Source organism: Mytilus edulis, chromosome 3 (assembly GCF_963676685.1).
Source record: "Mytilus edulis chromosome 3, xbMytEdul2.2, whole genome shotgun sequence".
NCBI classification, from domain to species: Eukaryota; Metazoa; Mollusca; class Bivalvia; order Mytilida; family Mytilidae; genus Mytilus; species Mytilus edulis.
In genome coordinates, this window is record NC_092346.1 from 89,753,528 (window position 1) to 89,774,970 (window position 21,443).

The 21,443-nt window shown below is 30.8% G+C and overlaps 1 protein-coding gene across 1 annotated transcript; it reads right to left on the reverse strand.

The window, feature by feature from the left end:
* Positions 1-972: 972 nt before the first annotated feature.
* Positions 973-19,515, reverse strand: LOC139517731 (coiled-coil domain-containing protein 39-like). The gene is made up of 21 exons (XM_071309105.1): positions 19,329-19,515; positions 17,597-17,716; positions 16,783-16,929; positions 16,245-16,403; positions 15,540-15,761; positions 14,991-15,182; positions 14,543-14,646; positions 13,358-13,595; positions 12,718-12,972; positions 12,249-12,386; positions 11,593-11,709; positions 8,827-8,966; positions 8,108-8,183; positions 6,382-6,541; positions 6,008-6,114; positions 5,566-5,637; positions 4,888-4,956; positions 4,365-4,427; positions 3,724-3,840; positions 2,937-3,087; positions 973-1,771 (listed from the first exon to the last, which is right to left on the reverse strand). Exons 1-21 carry the CDS (start codon positions 19,425-19,427, stop codon positions 1,689-1,691), a joined length of 2,829 nt encoding a protein of 942 aa, XP_071165206.1. The 5' UTR covers positions 19,428-19,515; the 3' UTR covers positions 973-1,688.
* Positions 19,516-21,443: the final 1,928 nt, after the last annotated feature.

The window sequence follows — 21,443 nt, forward strand, 5'->3', positions numbered from 1 at the left end:
ATGGAGTATTAAAAAGGACTGATCAACAGGACAACCACCAAACATTCGGGTGATCTAACGTGTTTTGGAAGATTAATCAGATTCTGCTCCAAATGTGGCACCTGTTGTGTTGCACATATTACTACAAATCCAATATAGTTCTAATTCAGAAGGTCACATTCTGTGAAAAGCGGAAGGGATTGTAGATAGGACATTTAGAACATATTCTCTATAATCCAACCAACTCATTATGGTGTCTGTAAAATTTATGAAGGGATGATTTCAAATTCATCATTTTGGACTCTTGGTTTAATAGCTGACCAATGATGACCAATGATATAATACCTCTGTTGTTGTCTCCTTCGTTGACTACAACAATAACTTTTCACTGAACTTTTATAAGAACTGCTCAGCACAATATATGCCACTCATGGTATATGAACTGCTTAACCTCTTGAAACTCCCAAATTATATCCAGAGTTTAGCAGTTTGTTTTTTTGGCTAAGTCTTCAGTTTTTGTTAGCATTTTGTGGACTGTTATAGATTTGAAATCACAGTTAATGCTAAATCATTTTATGGGTGGAAGATACCCTATAGTTCATTAGAAAATATAAAATAGAAGTATGATAAAAATGCTCAGGGCAATCCTACAATAACTTTTGGTGGACTTGGCTCCCGAAGGTCAATATTTCCTAATCTGTCGGTATCAATAATTGCATATGAAAAACAAGAATGTGTCCCCAGTACACAGATGCTCCATCCGCACTATCATTTTCTATGTTCAGTTGACCATAATAATGGGGAAAAATCTCTAATTTGGCATTAAAATTAGAAAGATCATAACATAGGGAACATGTGTACTAAGTTTCAAGCTGATTGAACTTCAACTTCATCAAAAACTACCTCGACCAAAAACTTTAACCTGAAGCGGGACAGACGAACGAATGGACAATAAAGCATACTGCCCATAAATGGGGCATAAAACAACAGGAATATATTTTCATGTTCATTTTAATCAATTTTACTTCAAATATTTCATGTAAAGTATTTGTATATATATATATAATTATAGAGTATGTACAATAAAGTAATTGTGAAAGTATAAATAAATTAAAAAAACATGGAATGTTAAGTTCTTGCAGAGAAAAAAAGTGATACATTCACTACAGAAACTGTCAAAAATAATAAGATAATTGATACAGGGGAATTAGTCAATTAACTGATCAATGTATTCATGTATTCCCTATGTAAAGTTGAACGTTATCACAGTTTTGATCTTAATTCATACCAATAAATAAACTTTGATTATAACACTAGAAGATATAACATGAATACTTCCATTATAATTTGTATCAAGGTTGAAATTCAAAAGATCCTGCTTCTATTGAGACAGTTAAAATTTCATACATAAATCCTATGTCCCTGGAAAAATCATCTTATAGTTAGAAAGATCAAAACATAATAATAACTTACAACCAGCATTCTATTTTTACCTGATAAATACTGTAGTGTTTAGCGCAGTATCTTAAAAACACATAGAAAACATTCTCAAGTTCTATGCAATTCAGTAAGCAATTTCTACTTAATGTTTCAATATGTTCTATCTTATTGTGAAGTTTTATAATAAAACTATCAAAATTCATAAATGTTTTATCACAGCTGAAAGACACACTCGAGGACGGAAACAGACCAGTCACAACTGGACATGACTAGCGTCCAGATCTTCCTTGACCACTTCTTACACTGCTCATAGAGCTAGAGCTACGAGAACTAGCTGGGGAACGAACTCCGCCTAGAAAAGAAAATTAAAAGATAAATATGTAAAAATATCTGATGGCATGAGAAACAGTGGTCAAAAACTTTATATCTTTATTCAGTGACCTGCAAAAATGGCTGTTCTTTCTATCGTGCGTCATCAGGTTCAGTCACATTTTCCATGACGTTACAATAGGTAAATCAGAACAAAAGCAAAACAATTTGTTGTTTTAATTGAATTTTTACCTATGCAGAACTCAGATTACAAAATTATTTAAATAGTAATCAACTCGTCAGGATAAGTATTAAATTGGGTAAGAATCAGAGGAAAGTATTTAAAATCACAATGGAAATCAAACTGCAACTTGAGAAAGTGGTGTTTGTTGGACACTATAGAATCAAGCATTTGGTCCATTGGTCACCTAAGAATTACTGAAAGAGTTGTCACAATGGCTCATTGGCATGAAGTGAGCTAAGGGTAATATGGATCAACTAATCTAATGTTTCCTGTTTAACTGCTAACATATTTCAGTACCAAAATTCCTTTGTCTTTTACAGTATCAAGGAGCATATGTAGAGGTATAAGCAGTTATTAAAATCACCATTTTTTTGTCTTTTAAGTACAATGATTAAGGTTCAGAAGTAATTGTAAATTTGTTTATAAGATTTATGATGTGCATATAAAAGCAAGTACAGTGTTTTGTGGAATTAAGGGACAAGGCTTCTTGGTTGAACATTTTAGAAATTGAAGTTTTCCTTTATCTTGATATATCAAAGACATTAATAGAATTTTAAACAGCATTTATGCACAGATTAGTATAATTTCCTCAATTGAGAACAAGACTTAAATTTTCATGGGACAAAAATGGGTTTATTTCACATGAGGGATTCTGGGGCACAACATCAAACCTTCTAATTTTAACTGGAACCTTAATCTAGCAATAATAATCTTTTTTTTTATTATATATGGGGTTTAATAAACAGTTAAATTTAAACAATTAATTTTTACAAAAGATATCAATTATTGCCAGGAAAAAGTGTACAATTAGCTATAGCCAAATATCATTTTGTATATTTTTTGGGGTAAGTACGGCCAAGAACTATACATATATTTCACTTTTTGACTGTTTAGTAGGTTGTTTTTTAAATTTTTAAATCTTTAAATAGACCACACTGTTTGTACTTATGAAATATTGACTTACCAAAGTCAGCACCAATCTGGACAGGTGTTGGTCTGCCACTGACACTTGGTGGTGTCTTAATACTTCCTACACTGCTACGACCAGATCCCAAGCTGCTTCTTGAACTACCAAGGGCTCGGCCACCACTTGGTGTAGGGGGAGGTAAGTTAGCCTAAAATGATACAATATTCTTTTAACACAAAATGAAAAACATAGGATCTACGTTTTCCTTACATCCTCATCCATTGTGGCTGTCATATAAGATTGGTAAGAGACGGAGAGAACTATCATGATAAGATTTACTGCCATTAAAAAACAAACAACCTTATAAAATAACTAAAATATCTTTTTCAATTATTTGTGCGTTAAATCTTTTTTATTGTAATAATTTAATGTTTACCAATGTAAACATTCAAACAAGAGTTTTGAATAACAAACAATATGTTTAACCCGCCAAATCTTCAATGTGTCTTTCCCAAGTCAAAAGCCTGAAATTCAATGGTTGCTGTTCAATCTGTCATATTTGTTGGTTTTTTTTAATTTCACTGTCATAAATCATGTTGTTACTTTTCCTGTTTGAATTGTTTCATATTTTTCATGTTTTGGTCTTTAATAGCAGAATACACGGTATGGGCTTTTCTCACTGTTGAAGGCTACACTGTGCCAGGGATAAAAAAAAACAACCAAAATTGATATGCTAATGATAATATTCTGTAGTTATTTAAAAGTGTTACCTTCCATCACATGCTTGGATAAATCAGATGATCAAAGTTTTCATATGAAGCAACTGATCACTTTTTAAATTTACCTGTGAAAAATACATGTTGACAGCCTCTGCAATATCTGGATGTTGTGATACCACTGAACCAACTTGGGACATTATGTTTTTATTGAATTCTCTCATCTCTCGTACATTGAAATCTTTCTGTAATATAAATTCCAGCTATCAGAATTCATTTTATTTAGTTTCATATTTCAATTTGTTTTAAGCTTAAACAGTTGTCTTTTTTTTTGCCATAGTAAAGAATCAACACTAAAATATCAAACATTATGACAAATTTGTGTATAATCACTTATTTTTATTACCTTTTTTAAGATATGTGTTACTGTCTCGAGAGGATATGATTTCTACAGTAGCTATCTTAAACAAACAAGTATTTTTTTAGATGTATGATATATTCCAGTATTTAGCAGAGTCGCATCTTTACTTGTAATATGATGATTTCTATCATTTCATCTTGTGATCCATCTGCCATAAAAAAAAATGTGTTTAAACATATATTTGGAGCAATATAAAGCTAGAATGGGTATATTCTCCTTATGTTCATTTCTGGATTTGGGCCTTCTACAGTCTCTGATAAAAAAAATTAGGTGCACTATTGAGTGCAAAATATACTTCTGTTTAGATTATGGTCTGGTCACAACTTGTTGAATACAAATTATACAAACCTCTTCAGGGGTTTCTCCTTTTGATTTCTTTGCAGATCTCAATTCTCTGGCATATCTGGAGTTCTAGTAATAGAAGCAGAAAAAAATTAAATTCATACATGTCTGCATTAATCACTGGAATTCATGTAAAACAACCATATTACCAGGTCAATAAGTGTGATGTGGGTACAAGGTGTGATAAAACTACCAACAATATTGCAAGACAAATTGCTATGATTTTTATAAAATTTAGTAGAACTTCCCAATCATAATTATGTGAAATGCCAAACCATTTCATGTGATGTTTACACAAGTTATATTAAGAATTAATAAATACTAGCATTTAATAAAAATAAAAAGTTTTTAATTATTGAGGTAGCTGGAAATAATTTAGCATAAGTTTCAAAAGGGAAAAAAAAGAATAAAAGATTTTTTCTCTGAAAAGTTATCAAAAGTTCTGTAACAGTTAAGTGAGATGCTTCTCTGAACGAAAGTCAACATATTTTATTACAGGCTCTTAACATTTAACATACTAAGTACTTACAGATTTTGCTACTCTCTCCAGTTTACCTCTTTGGTCTTCCATTTCTTTCTCAAGCTGTGCAACTTTATTCTAAAATAATTATTTCAATTCAGTATAATTGTCAGACAAAGATTTTCCTTCAGTTTCTATTATTATAAACAATACAGCTAAATAAAGCTAAACTAAAAATGAAGACAAAATGTCCCTTCATAAAATATGTATTTTTTTTTAATTTTCATAAGACAATATAAATGTATAAATTCTTATCCATGTTGAATAATTTAATTTTGGATGTAACGCGTCTTCTGATTGGCTGATGTCGTTTTGTTTATCAGCCCATATACACAATTCTGTCATGTGACCGTGACGTCATCAAAGTTTTTTCATGATTTACACCGATTTAAAATCAAATTTAGTTTTAAGTTATAAGAAATGACTGTAATATTTTTTCTGTCTATTCAAAATAACATAAAAATGTTGTGCACACTTAATAATAAACCGCTACATGGGTTATTGAGTGTGCACCACATTATTGATGTTATTTCTTCAATTTTTTAACTGTTCTCAGAGTTGAATTAAAAATAGAAAGGAAAGTGCATACCCTGGGTTAAATGGCAAAATGTATCAAATTGTCAAAATTGATGTTGTGATAAGATAAGGGAAGAATCAAGATCTATTAGATGTTTTGGTTTTACTTACTCTCTTTTCATCAATCATATCTTCATAAGCATCCTGGTCTCTGCATAGATTGTCTAATGTATTACTCATTGTCTGAAATAAATGATACAAGTTTATGTTTCATATACACTGTAAAGTTGGAATAAGGCTCAATTTTTTAACTGTTCTCAGAGATGAATTAAAAATAGAAAGGAAAGTGCATACCCTGGGTTAAATGGCAAAATGTATCAAATTGTAAAAATTGATGTAGAAAATGAGCAACAACCAGTAGTTCAGTTATTGGTGAAAATCTTCATTGATCATCAAAGTTATGAGAATTTTAATTAATATGCAACTGATGAATTCTTTGTCGCAACAACCAATTTGGAAGATTGCATTAGATGATAACTTAAATATTCTGTTCTAAAGAATCATGATCATGAATAATACCAAGATTGATGTTATAACATGTAAATATAATTACCTTAAGATCTTCCTGGAGTTCTCTGATTTGTCGTCGTTTATATTTGTATTTATCCATAACAGCCCTCATCTGTTCTTCTAATTGTTGTTTCTCCTCCATTTCATCACCTTTAAATATACATACATGTTATTACATGTACTCATTATTTATATTATTATATGCAAGTTTTACATTGAAAATTCTTTGCATATAAATTATTAAAATCTGATCTTATTTCTTATTTCCATTATATGGTAAGCTGTCTGTTCACAATAGGCATGTACATTTATGAATGTTAATGACTAAGTAAGAACAACATATTTTTTCTTTAAATTTTCAGATATAATTTTTCGTTTAGTTCAATGGTATGTTAAAATAACGATAAAAGTACTTACTTGTTTCTGTAACTTTGTTAAAGCTTTTTCTGTACGTTTCATTTCTTTTATTCATCAATTTGAGTGTATTCTCCAGTGCTCTGATCTCCTGCTCAGCCTTCCTGATTCTAGCATCTAAATCATCACCTTCTCTTTGTAATTCTTCCTTTTCTTGAGCAGCCTGATAATAATACAAAATTTAAATAAATTCCAAAGGAGGTTCACTACTTTAATGTTTAAAGTACATCCATCCATGCATACATTAATTAGAAGCAAGTATGTTAAATGTTGCCTTCATTCAATCTGATTGTTTAAGGTAGCACAATACAAAGATTTTTTCACTCCCAATCAGACAACTTTAAAGTGATGTAATTCATTTCATCCTTCTTTATATTTTATAAATGTGGTACCAAAAGAAAGAAGAAAGATTAATCTTTCAAATTGTGATAATTTCATTATGACATAATTATTACATAATTGATTATTATGTAATTAGTTGCTATATTGTGATGTCTTGTGACACTTGAATGAATTTAGCGTCTTTGTTCTTCATAGCATCCCAAAATATTATATATAGATTCTTGTACAACACAGCTTGACCTCCAAAACTTTGTCTCAGATTTCCAAAAACATCAATAGAACAAAGGAGTAGGTCCGGTAAGTGCAGATTTTGGCCCCAAATTTCAGTTTCATCTAACGAGATATTTAGGACACTTTTAAAACACTTAAGTGTCTATTTCAATTGATTCAATTAGTTTACGTGAAAGATTTTAACTGATTCAATATTTAAAAACATTCCAATTGAAGCTTAAATATGAAAAATCTATCAAAAAATGTCACTTTTCAGATGGTTTTTGTCAAAAATGAAAGTGGCCGCATCCGTGTTCATCCTTAACCTTTATATATGTTATGTATTTTAATCAAATACAACTTTCATTTTAATATTATGAATGAACACGAATGCGGCCACTTTCATTTCAGACGGAAACCGTCTAAAATTTAACTAAAATGATAATTGTGAAGATTTCAGTAATTTAATTAGCATGACTTTATGATGCTAGTATACCATATGTGCATTGTATTGTCAAAAACAGCACATATTTACGTAGCAGAAGCATTCTACTTTCCAAAACATAGCTAAAAGAGTACATTTTCACAATTTTGCAAAACTGCTTAATTTTGGGGCCTAAAAGGGGTCTTACTGAATCTTCTCCTTTTATACCCAATTGAATTAAGTGGTCTCTTATGAATTGATGTTGCAAACTTCATTGAAGATTTATGAGAGAATGAAATACAATAGGAAAAATCTGAGACATGGTTTTGGAGGTCAAACTGTGCTGTGCAAGAATCTATAAAATATTTAGGGATGCTATGAATAACAAAGAAACTAAATTCATTCAAGTATGGACATCAAAATATGGCAACTAATTACATAACAATTAATTATGTAATAATTATGTCATAACGAAATTATCACAATTTGAAAGATTAATCCTTCTTCTTTCTTTTGGTACCTCATTTTTAAAATTTAAAGAAAGATGAGTGGAATTACATCAGTTTAAAGATGTCTGATTGGGGATGAAAAATCTTTGTATTGTGCTACCTTAAGCCCAACTCTTGAATAATAAATAAGGAAATTTTCCAAAAGGTTAGTTACTATAACATAATGTTTATAAGTCCATCTGAGTTTTAATTTGATGTTAAATGTCTGAATCTGTAGATTATTAGAAAATGTGTAACTCTTTACCTTTATGACATAATAAGCCTGAGATCTTTCCTCTTCCCCTTCTGGTGGAGCCATGGATATCATCAATATTTCATATCTGTAAAAGTAAAGTTACATCTATCTGAGTTTTGTATACTAATTAACCCTAAATCTCATAATAAATAAAATAAAATCCATCTTAGTATTGTATTCTTACCCTAAATATCAAATCAAAAATTATACTCTTATACATCATTCTACCAAGTAAAACAATTATCTCCAGAACAAAATGTAACACATAATCACAGTCAGCCTCTATGAAATGATTGAACTAAGAATGAAGCAGTTTTAGATGTAAAACATATTTGCTTGACAAACAAAAGTTCTCACTTGAGACTTAGAGTAGATACACACATTTGCTATGATCACTAAAGCAGGATATGTATATGTCACAGTGAAGCAATATAGAACTTTGATATAGGAGGAATTAAAAGGTTAAAATGGTTTCTGATAAAAAAAAAAAAAAGACTAAAATTAAAAATAAAAAAAAATTACTACACTTAACCACAACAATTTGATCAAAAGGACATTTATATATATCCCTGTAGTTCATAAATCTTCCAAATTTTATCTTCATATGACATGATGATAAGCTTTCTTTTGCATCACAACCTATAACTGTTTTGAGCTTTGTGGACACAACAAACATTGTATTTGAAAGCAAGCACCCATTAAACAGAAATATTTCTGATGATTTTTACCTTTTCCTAAGTTTATCAATTTTAGAGATCCTTTCATGTAACTCAGCACTGATTTGTTGTCTTTCTTCATCGGCAGCTTTGTACTGAGCTTGTAACATTTCTTTGTGAATAGTTATTTCTTGTCTTCTCTCTTTCATGGCCTACAATGGAAACAACAAGTAGATTTATGGCCTATTTTGAGGGTCTGATGTAAAAATATTTGCTGTTTTATCAAATGAATTATAAGGGCTATTCCAGTAAAAATTATCCAGGGGGGGTGGAACGCCACTTATTTTTTGACCCCCCACCTATGGAAAAGATTAAAAAAATACACCCCACCTAGAACATGTATTTTCTTCCAAGACCCCCTACCTAGAGAAAAAAAAATAAAAGTTAGCTAGTTTTTTAAAGTATACAAAAATGTTACATCCTGTCAAATAAATGTAAAATTTGTTGGTTTATCTATTTCAGTGCATCCAAAAAGGGGGGCCCCCTGGCCCCTCCTAAATCTGCCTCTGGTCTCAATGGCAATCATACCACATCTTCTTTTTTATACTAGCTATGTTGCTATTAAAATATAAAATGAAACATGTAACAATGTTATGGAGCAGCAGACGACAGATGCAACATGACGGCAATAGCTCACAGTGACCGAAAAAGGGGGGTGCGATTTTAATTATGGCCCATTTTATTTTTAAAACTGTCAATAACATTTTCAGGTACGACATATTCTTCAGGTGGGGAAACTGGTTGGCACCAACCATTTGATGTTTCAGAGTTTAGTTTGAGCCATAAAATATTTTTGGTAGGCACAATGTAATTCTTTTTTTATTTTTTGTATTTCTTATATACATTTTTTTTTTCAATAGGCAAATGTTGAGGAAGATGATATACTCTCCGGTGTAACAAGGCCATATTTTTCCGCAAAAATTAGGCCATTTTTTTCCTTCAATACCACCCACGCAACATGCGCAATAAAAATCTAATTGTCTGTGCCAAATATAAATATTTTTTTATGGACCGCATAGTTTGGATGTCACCCACACATATTTTTTTGTGGGGAGACGGTATACAAGGGAGAGGGTACTTGAAGTTGTTATTAACTGTATGCAATAAAATATTATTAAAATTGCAAAGAATTGGCCAGTCCACCTTATTAAGGACATATTCTTTGCAAGGAAAGAGATTTAAGTACAGCAAATTCTGCCATTTCAATTTCAATGAATATACAATTACTTCTTCCAACCGCAACAATATTTAAGTTAACCTTTATTTACAATGTTTAAACTGGTACTGTTGCCTTGTTCATGTTCATGTTGTTTTTTTTTACATTAAATTTGGGTCTTCGTCGATACCATACTTATTCCAGACGTTCCGTATCAGAGGACATTTCAGGCAATTCCTCTGCACTTCTTGTATCATTATATCTTCATCACGGTGACAAGAATAACAGTATAGAGTACCATTAATTCATAGAACAAAACAACAAATTGCTGAAGAAGTCATGTTTACAAAATGTCAAAATGAGCCAAAGACCAAAAAATGACAAGGACAGTTAAGCGTCTTTTATGGAGACAAAAACTATATTCCTAAAAAGTCTTTGGGGTTCTTCAATCGAAATAATAGCAAGCTAAACTAAATGAGATTATTATAAGGGCTAAATCTCGTCTGTACTAGCCAAATTTAACAAATTTAAAGATGTTTATAAAAAAAATATATATCATGAATGATGGTTAATTACGTTTTTCGGGTTATCAGTTAGACCGCATGGTTTTATTATTTAAATAGGAAAACACCCGAGACGTGAAATCGCATGGTTCTATTATCATAGGTAAACATCCGAGACGTCCCAAAAATATATAGGTGCTCCTATTATTGGAGGAACATTACACAGTTGTGTACACACACATGGCGGCATGGAACACGATCGGAAATTCATTTGACGATATCTATTAAAATGTTTCGAAACGAAGTGAAAAGTATCGTGCGCCACGTGGCCGCTTACATTTGTCACTGTATGCGCCATTTCTTGTCAATATGCGCTATAGGCGCAGGGGGCACGTCCTTCCCGATCACTGGTTTGACAAGAACACAAACGGACGCTTAAAATTAGTGGTCTGCCAACTTTATTTGCAGTCGGATGACCTTTTCAGGAGAATCTTCCTTCATAACAGGGGGAACAATATGTTTAACCTGTCATTCAGAAACCCCCCACCAACAGAAATGAATTTAAATCAGGACCACCACCCTCCAGAATACAATTATGTTGATAACCCCCCACCTATGGAAAAAAATATCGTCGGCGTTCCGCCCCTCCTAGGTAAATTTTACTGGAATAGCCCTAATAGCAATTTGTCTGAAAATGTTTATCTTATTCAAAAACTCTAACATTACTAAGTAACCTTTAAAATTTTGAATTTTCAAGCATTAAATGAATGCAGTTATAGAATTTATATTTGATTTTAATAACATGTCAATCTTATTCTATAAATCAAATGAGCAAATAGACCCTTTAAAAAATGGCCCTTACAAGTTCATCCAAACAAGGAAGAAAAGTACAGATATATTGTCTCATACAAGTGAGAGGTTTAGCCAGCTATCAAACCAGGTTTATCTACCATTTTCTACATAAGAAAATGCCTGTTCAAAGTCAGGAGTATGACAGTTGTTATCTATTCGTTTGATGTGTTTAAGCTTTTGGTTTTGCCATTTGATTATTGACTTTCAATTTTGGATTTTCCTCCGAGTTAGGTATTTATGTTATTTTACTTTTTGGTAAGTACTTACAGTTCCAAGCTGGAGTCTACGTTTCTCTTGACTAAGGACATCATCAGATCTGTCATTGAGATTTTCCCTGATTCTTTTCAATTCAAGTTTAAGAATGTTTTGGTCAACCATCAAATCCTGAAAAAAGAGAGATAATACACAATCAGAGAAACAATCCATTTTATATACTGTGTCATTAGTAATTATCTTCGTACATGTATATAATTGCAATGTTGTTTTGTAAGTTGTATAATTATGTGTAGTTGACCTTGACTTCACAAATAATGTATTATTTGATTTAAGTTTAGCAGGGGAGGCATTACTGCATGTCAATTCTAGTCAAATGAATTGATTAGAGTTAACAGTATGTTTAATAATACAAAATGAAGTAAATGTTGGCAAGTTTCAGTTATGGATTCAATATAAATCTGGATTTTATTTCATTGGAATAACATCATTCTTTTAGATCATTTTTGTTCAAAGAATAGTAGTTCTTACTAAAAAAAATATGCATACAAACAAAATTTAAACAGAATGAGCTTCAAACTAATTTTTCACAATACTGAAGTAATTGATTCATGATTTAAATTCTCATGTATTTTGAACATGTTCAGTGATGAAGTGTTACCATGAAAATTGTATTTATATAGCAGTATTTTTCAGTAAGGTAGATTTACCTGTTTATCATGAATTATAGTTTTCAGTTCCCTCTCTGAGCTATCATTGTACAAGTTTAATTCTTCAATCTTACTGGTCAGGTCTCCTTTTTCTGCTCCACTTTTCTCAAGTTCCCTTCTCACTCTCCTAATGTCATCCTGAAATATAGTCAAACATTCATTAATATAATTCTTTACTGTTTCTCTGTAATTGTATAGTATTGTCATTATTATATTCACCATAAGGTTAAAAACATTCAAACTACAAATGTATAATAAGCAAACAAAAACTAATGCCTCTTGTAAAAAGATTTTAGGATGCGAAATTTTGTACTTTGTACTTTTGACTTTGGTATTTCTTTATCTATGCAGAGGTTTGAATATGTCCAATATTTTGTCTGAAATTTGGTTAATAGATATATTTTCCTAAAATAAATTACTGAGACAAACATATGAAAATGTTGTCCTATCTGAATGCATATTTCCTCACCTGTAGTCTTTTGAGCTGCAGAGTTAAGAGCGTGTGAGTATTTTGTTTTTGTTCTAGGTCTTCTGTAAATTCTTTAATTTTCTGTTCTAATGCCACTTTTTCTTCATTACTTCTCTCCCCTTTCAACCTATTAATTCGTCTTTCTAATTGCTGTATAGCAAAATCTTGATTGTAAATGATTTCTTGTTGTTTCAATGAATCTGTGTCTAGCTTGCCTACTTTACTGTTGAGGTTTTTGACAGCTGCTTGACTTCCCTGCAAATGAACAGAAACGGAATTGAAGTAAAACATATATTTAAAAAAAAAATCATATTTATATATAACAATTATTGTCCATTAGAACTAAAACAGTGTTATAAAATATTATTCAACCTGGTAAATCTTGAATTCTACATAGGGGTAATTTGCAATGTAATGAGTGTGCAAATAAGTGGATTGTGTAATTTTTTTAACAGAATAAAGAATACATAAAATTAATGACCTTTTGAATATTAAATTTCATAAACAACTCACTTATCTTTAACACAATAGCATTATAGCTTGCATTTGGTTTTATTTTAAGAAAAAAATGTGATCAAACAACATTTTGTTTAAAACTGTCGCTCTTCTGTCAATATTTATATAGATTTCTATTTTATACCTGAATTTCAGCTTCTGTGTTTCTTTCTTTCACTTTACAAGAATGAAGTTCCTCTGTTTTTCTAAACTGAAGATCACGTAAATGTTTTAATTCAGCATCGATGGCATGCTGTCTTTTTTCTTCCTCTTGTAACATCTCATCCATACGAGCAGCTCTTTCTTCAGCACTCAGGGTTGATTCAGTAGCTATTTTTAATTTTTCTATAAGTGTTTCTCTTAATTCTTTGGCTTGTTGTAGCCTAAAATATATCAAGTGATCATTAAATTCTTCCAGAACAACAAAATCCTACTATTTTGATTTTCTTTTTAAATATATAAAAAATTCAGATATTAACACACAAATTACTATTTAAATATTTCAATTTCACTTTGTCAAGTTTTTGTAATCATTTCAAAAATGTTCTATTGTTTTCATTGAGCCTTGCATCTCTGACCATGTAATTTTTTTTTTACATGTGACATAGATAAAACTATGATTTTAACCCTTTCGCCGACGAGTCCCGGTTTACCGGGATTCACGCTTCAGACAGCTGACGATGAGTCCCGTTTTACTGGGATCGGAATACCTCTTTTATGTTTCCAGCTCAAACAGTGCAAACGTGGGTTATCTTTCTTTGATGGATAACCCGGATGAAAGTGTAAACATTGCGGTTCCGTTTGTTGAAAACCGTGTCAAAATCAGAGGAAATTTACGGAATTTACGAGAATTTGAAATGAGGGAACATTTTTTTTGAAAGAATATGGAAGAATTGAAGCCAAACTAGTATACTTTTTTGACATAAAATGTCGTTTTATGTACAAAACAGTTGGAATGGACATCGATCAGTGTGAGGAATTTGTACAGCCTCATAAAATTTTTCAAAATTTTGCCGTTTTGGGTTAAAAAATTACGATTTGGGGTGAAAGAGTCGAATTTTGAGAATTTCACCTTGATAATGACGAAAATTTGAAAATTTTGATATTTTATGAAGAAAAAATTGTCAAAACATGAACAAAACTGTGAACATGGTCTTAGTGAATAAAATAAATACACAAATAACTATAAACAAGTTTTTTTTGACATTTATTATGAATATTTCCAACTTGAGTAATAGTAGCCAGGGACGCCATCGTCTCAGAGTAGCTTCTGTCTGGGCAGCAATCGGTGAAAGGGTTAAGGTGTATAAAAAAAGTTAAAAATACTTACTTGACAGTTTTGTCGCCTACATCTTTCTTTAACTGAGATACCTGTGACCTTGTAACCTCAAGATCAGTGGCAGTACGATCAACTGTTCTCTTCAATGCATCTAACTATAAACACATAATAAATTTGTATCATTTAGTGTTAAATACATTTTTTGACTTCAATATAAGCCAAAATATAATAATAACTGAAATATCTATTAATTTGGCTTGCATAATTGAAAAATTAAACCATATAAGGAGAAAAAGAAAAAACACATTTAAATTAGTTAGTTATATTTAACAATGACCATATAATTATTTTTTTGAACTGCTTAAATTGAATATAAATGACTTGTGGACACACATGTAAACATAAAACAATCATGAAACAAATGTTTCAATTTGTCATAAATCAGTCAGAACTTTTCACCTTATTTTTTTTATATATAATACTTTGATTCTATATATACCTCATCACTAAACTGTATTCTCTGTGTCTCAGCCTCCTGTAGATCTATCCTTGTCTTAGCGGCTATTCTCTCAGCTATAGAGATCTTCTTCTCTTGTTCTCTATTATTTTCTAATTCATTCTCAAGAAATTGTTGTTTTTCTTTTATTGCTTCCTCCCTCTTTCTAACTTCACCTTTAACTCTGGCTAGTTGCTGAAAGAATATGTTAAAATCTTTAAAAAAAAGTACAAATAACATTGAAAAAAATCTTGTAGATATTTAAATTTTTATGAGAGCAGAGACAGCATTTTTTGCTTTTCCGTTAAAATTAAAAAAAAAACTTATTATAGATTTAAGAATTACAAATTAGAAAAAAATAGTTAAAATAATATCTGTATAATCATGATAATGTAAAGCATGTGTACACTGTATTTTCCTAAACAATAAAAAAAATTCTTGTCAAAATGAGGTATAAATGGTAATAATTTTTTAAAGTCTGTTGTAACCATTGTCCTGGCTAGGAAAAATATAACTGCTAATCATAATGAGGTTATCTAAGCTAATATTTACAGCTGCTAATAAATCCATTTCTTTGTCACGTCTTTGCATCTGTTCTAAGGTATTTTCCCATTGCTGAATAATTTCTTGTCTTTCCTGGTGAGCTGTCCTAAAGTCCTCGGCTGTTTTGTCTAGTTCTATCTGGGCAGTAAGTGTTTGTGTTGTCTCATGGTCTAGAACCTTTCTTTTGCTGTGATTTTCATCTGTTAATCTTTCCATTCTTAATGAGAGCTCCTACAAAAATGAATCATCCTCAATAAACATACAAATCAGTTATTTCCTTGTAACTAATCTTTTTTTTCCATGTACACAATAAAGATAACCAAATGTATATCCTTTGTGGCTGTTTTGGTCATTTCAATAGTGTTTTGGTTTAATTACATGAAGTTATTTATTAGAATATTATACATTTCAGGAAAGCATTTATAGAGCTTCTCATTAAAATTCATTTATTTCTGGAATAGCATTTAAAAATAAATTTACAGTATTAACAATAAATTAAGATGGTAGCATTAGTACTGGAGACACAAAGCTTTTAGTTTCAATAGTAATTTATTTCAAAAGTAGTTAAAAACTAAACTCTATCCAATGATCTTTTAAATCTTTTCAAACTAAAATAAAAATATTCAGTATTTGTTATTTAAAATAAAATTACAAGTGTTTGATATCAATTTCTATCAAATACAACTTTAAACAAAACAGAGTCCTGTAAGTTACCTTAATCTTACTCTCATCATGTCTGGTATATTTCTGTATGGCCATGGAATCCTCATCTTTACGAGCAGATTCTTCTAGCCATGCCTCCAACGCTTGTTGGTCCCAGTTCATCTGGGATTTCATCTCTTCTAACTTCTGTGTTTGTTTGAAGATGTTGTTCTAAAAGAAAAGAAAAAAACACATAAAAAAGAAGTCACTTTTTATTTACAGTTTAAATTCTTCAACATGTTCATGGATTACTTCTCTTCAAATTTGTAGCAAATCAAGATGTGATCATGTAGGCTTTGACAGATAAGACAATATAGGAAAGGTGTACTGACATGAGATGTCTCTAAACACATAAGCTCCAAATGGAACTTTCGTTAGTATAAGCCATATTAATTATGTGTATCAGCAGGGGGAAAAGTAAAGCATAAAAATATAGTATATATGTTTATACATATAATTAACAGCGCCTGGTGATGTTTCATAGTACAGAAATAAGACAGTATCTGAATTTTCACATTTTTTCTATGATGCAAAATATTATGTAAATCACCTCAAACATATTTTTCTTTTCCTTCAATTCTTCCACTTCTTTACTAAGTTTCTGTATTTCCTGTTTCAGTCTACCTTCTTCACGCTCAGCAATTTTCAGGAGATGATCTTCAGTTTCAATCTCTTTCTTTCTGGCACCAACGAGACCCTTAAATATACAATAGTCAGTATGATTACATCATCTTCTTATTTTGATGCCATTCCTGTTGTAGAATACATTTTTTTAATTTCATAAATCAAGTATAAAATTTTATTCTCAATCTGTCAGACAATTAAACAATATTTTAATGGGAACTCAACATTTCAAAGAACCTAAACGACTAGAGAATTTGTAAGAAAAGAAAGAAAAAGGAAGTATATTTCACAGAAAAAAAACTATAATAGCAGTCTGCACGGTTAGCCATTAGTCTGATGCCCCAGACTAGTAAATTTCATTCGGACTAGTGAGTTTTTGCAAAATTTTGTTTGGACCAATAAGAAAAATGTCAGAATATTGGTCTTCGGACTACATGTAGTAGTTGAAAAAGTTTTTGGTGCAGACTGTTAAATAGTCATGAATGAATTCAATCCTCTCTTTTGAGTATGTGCAAATCAATAAATCTTATTTTGATCATGTACAAAATTCAAAGAAACAACAAACAAATAAAATTATTGGCTTGAATGTTCACCTTTAGACCAAATTAATTCACATGTTTTGTACATGTTTATTACATATCTAAGGATGCAAATATTACATGTATAGAATGTCCAATTGAGTGCAATTTCTTCAAATGAACATATATGAAGTAAGTTTACATGTAGAATGTATTACAAACCTGTGTATGTGTAAGCTCTTGTCTAACATTTTTGAGATGTTCAGACATAGCATGCACACGATCCTCAATTTCTTCAAGTTCATTTGTGAAGGCTACAATATTTCTCTGCTTGACTTGTACCTAAAATAAAGTAATGGATGTAGTATAAATATTAATTGGTCCTTTTTTAGGCAAAACAACTAGTGCCATTTCTGATTATAAATCTTTTATTTCATAGAGCAGACTGCTTAAATTGACAAGCAATAAACATGCCACGGCTCCTTCACCCTTGAAAATAGGGTTGAAATGAACTGAAATTTAAAGAAAGGATTTCCTGCATTGGAATATAAAAATACATGAACCTTATTCTCTTTAAAAGATAATTAAATGGGGAATAAACATATTTCATATTTATTGAATAATTTTCATCATTTAAAAAAAAATTACAGAATAATTTTATATTATACATGTATATCATCATGATCATGATTATCATGATTATGCATACAGAAAGCTATCTCTCAGTTATTTAATAAGAAGTGTCCATTTTTTTCTCATGTATTGGACAATTGATGTAAAAATTTGAAACATCTATGATAAGACCCAGTTTACCAGTTATATATATATAAGTTTGAAGTGGACCTGGTACTAGTTTACTTTCTGTGGTATAAGTTTAAAAGGTTTACTAAAATTCATGTCATCTGTTTTACTAAAGGCATCTGCAGGGCAATGACAAAATAGAAATAAGGGCCATTATTTTTCAAGGGAAATCAATTGGAGTCATAATATTTGCTTTATTTTACTTTCAGAGAGACATGATCAATGCATAGGAAAATTTTATTCATATCATCAAGATATTTCAATACTTTTTATATTGAAACAATCATCCCTGATCGCCAGTATGATTATATCAATCAACTATTAGCGGAGTACATACAGGAAACAAACCGTTTTAGTGGATAATTTGATACAAATTTCTTTAAATTTTTTATATTTTTAATTTTTCATGCCATTTCAATAACCTAATAAACCATTTTTTAAATTTATTTCACTTCATACAATAATTCTATAATATTTTTAAAGCGCCACCTACAATATATAAGTACAAAGGAGAAACTACATTTGTGATAATTATTTTACAAGAGAGGATAATTTACAAGAGAGATTACTCTGTCATCACGACAAAGATTGAAGATTGAAGACTGATCGCCTGTAATTGGGCTCCTGTATTGTCATGTAGTTGAACAAGAAGTTTCACACAACATAAACAAAAAAGCATATGAAAAGGCCAATTGCCAATGAGACATCTATCTGCCAAAGTTAACAAAAGTGGATGTAAGCCATTATAGGCAACCATACAGCCTTTAACAACGAGAAAAAAATCAATCGACAATACCATGTTTTGTTTTTTCACGGTTTAATTTGAGAAAATTATTGACAGACATTAAACAAAAATCAACTATCAACATAATTTTCACAAATGACACTTTGCATTGCTTCTGTCATATCTAAATGTTTTGGTTTTGGGATAATTCAATTTAATAGTCGACTTTTTTTAATGACAGATCGTTACTGTGAAGTTAATTCACTGCCTTTATAGTTTGTGCTTATAAAAAGACACAGAATTACATGTATAGGTACAGTATTTAATTTGTAAATTACTTGAATGGTCTTAATTGGAAGGATATACGAACAAATAGAACGAAAATACCTCCCCCTTTTTTTCGAAAACATAGTGAACACAAGCAATTACCTTGTCTTCTAATGCCTTATTGTCGGCATTAGCGACTGGCATACTAAGCCCTTCATCCCATTCTATTTCACTTAATATACTGTTCGTCCCTCGACTCATTTTGATGCAAGAGGCAGAAAAACTCCGCCGAAATGCTGGAATGTTTCAGATTGCTTGGAGACAAGTTTCCCGGATGTAAATAAAAGGGGAGATAACTGGCTTCGAAAATATTAAAATAAATAAACCGACTTGAAAGTCCTCGAAAGTGTATGATTTGTCAGAATATATTCAGTGTTCGTATAGAATATTTATAATTTTTTTATAAAACAACAAAGATATTTAGTGCCTCGCAAAATAAACATGATAATGGATGTACGCTCTATATCTTCCTCCTAAATTGGAACACCACCATGCTTAATGGTGAAATGGAGCACATTTAGCACACTTTTTCAACAAAGATTTAATGAGAGCGTTTATCTAACCAGATTGATAAGTTCTTTGGGATAGGATTTTTTTTAGCACTCCCATTTTCCCCAAATGATATGTCATGTTTATATCAGTGACCACTGTGGATAGTAAACTTTGGAATAGCAAATACAAATTACCAGTTTTTTTCATTATTTTGAAATTCGCCTTTATGTATGAAAAGTCGTTTTTTTAGCTAGGTGTTTGTTGAATCTCTGATTCCCAGGTTATTGTATTTCAAAGTCATATATCATGTTTTCAATATTTTCCCAGTAGGCATTTCTCATTTCTTTCTGTAACTTGTGTTTTGATTTGTTTAATTTTTAATATGATAACCATCATGTTTGTTCTTTGTATATATTTTTTTTTATTTCATTTATTACTTTTTTCAAGTTCTCCCATATGAGTGTATGTTTCTTTTAAATCTTTTCCAATTTTTCCCAGTCTGCTTTCTTGTAATTGCATACCTTGTGTGGTGACTGCGTGGCTTTCGAAAGAGAAAGGATTATTAATTCACTGAAAATTATGTCATGGTCTCCTATTGGTGGTAATATATCTACTCTGTTTACTAGGGATGGATTTGCCATGCACAGTAGATTAAGTGTGCGGTCATTTCTTGTTCGTTTGTCTTCTACCTGTGTGAGATTGTGATCTTGTAATATGTCTAATAGGTGTTGATGAAGAGATGGATCTGCTTTGCATGGTATTACTGATGAATCTGACCATTCAATATTGCCTAAATCTAAATCGCCACTGAGTATGATATTTGCACTGGCTATGTTGAATATCCTATTTAGTGAGGTACTAAGGTGTTCTAGTGATTCCTCTTCGTCTGATGGCAAGCTCCAAGATAGGTGGTTATTTTTTATTGATTTACAATCTGTGTCTAGTTCAAGCACATTTGATGTAGTCAGTGTGTTAGTGATTGTGTTGGAGTAGTACACCTCCATAGCCATCTTTCCTGTTATTTAGTCTAGAGGGTGAAATATATTCATATGCTGGTGTATCACTTGAAAGCCAGGTTTCATTACCATAGATTACATCAGGTTTGCATCAGTATATTATCTTATCAAGTTCTGGATTGAAATTAATAGTGAGTACTCGAAGAGGTTGGACTTTACTTTGTTTCTATTCTGCCTTAATGGTTTCAATTTTTATTTGTGTATTGGGGATGATGTATGAGTAGGTGTTACAAAGTGTTCTAAGTTACGGTTAGGTCTGCGAAGCTATTAAATGTTGCAGTAGTACATTGTTAAAAAAAATGTAGTAGAAAAGATTGGCATCTGTGACAAAAAATGTTTTATCTATAGGTATAAATATTGCACGCAATTCGGGAATCTGGTGGATAGATGTTTCATTGACAGTCATACTACATAAACATTCAATAATTATGGTCATAAAAAAAATATTAAAAAAAAAAAACCGTAAATTTGGATGTTTTGGAAATTCATACAGTTACAACTCCACCATGTCCACTTTAAATAATTATAAATGCACCAAACAGAAATGTTTAGTACCTATGATTACTTTTTTTGCAACAGCGTATCTAATTTAAAGAAAATATATGTGCGTATTGTAGTGAAATGAAAATTAAAAGGTAAATTTTAGTATTTTTTTCATCGATTTCACTATCTTGTATACAAAGATGTGCATCTATTTTAAGAATTTAAT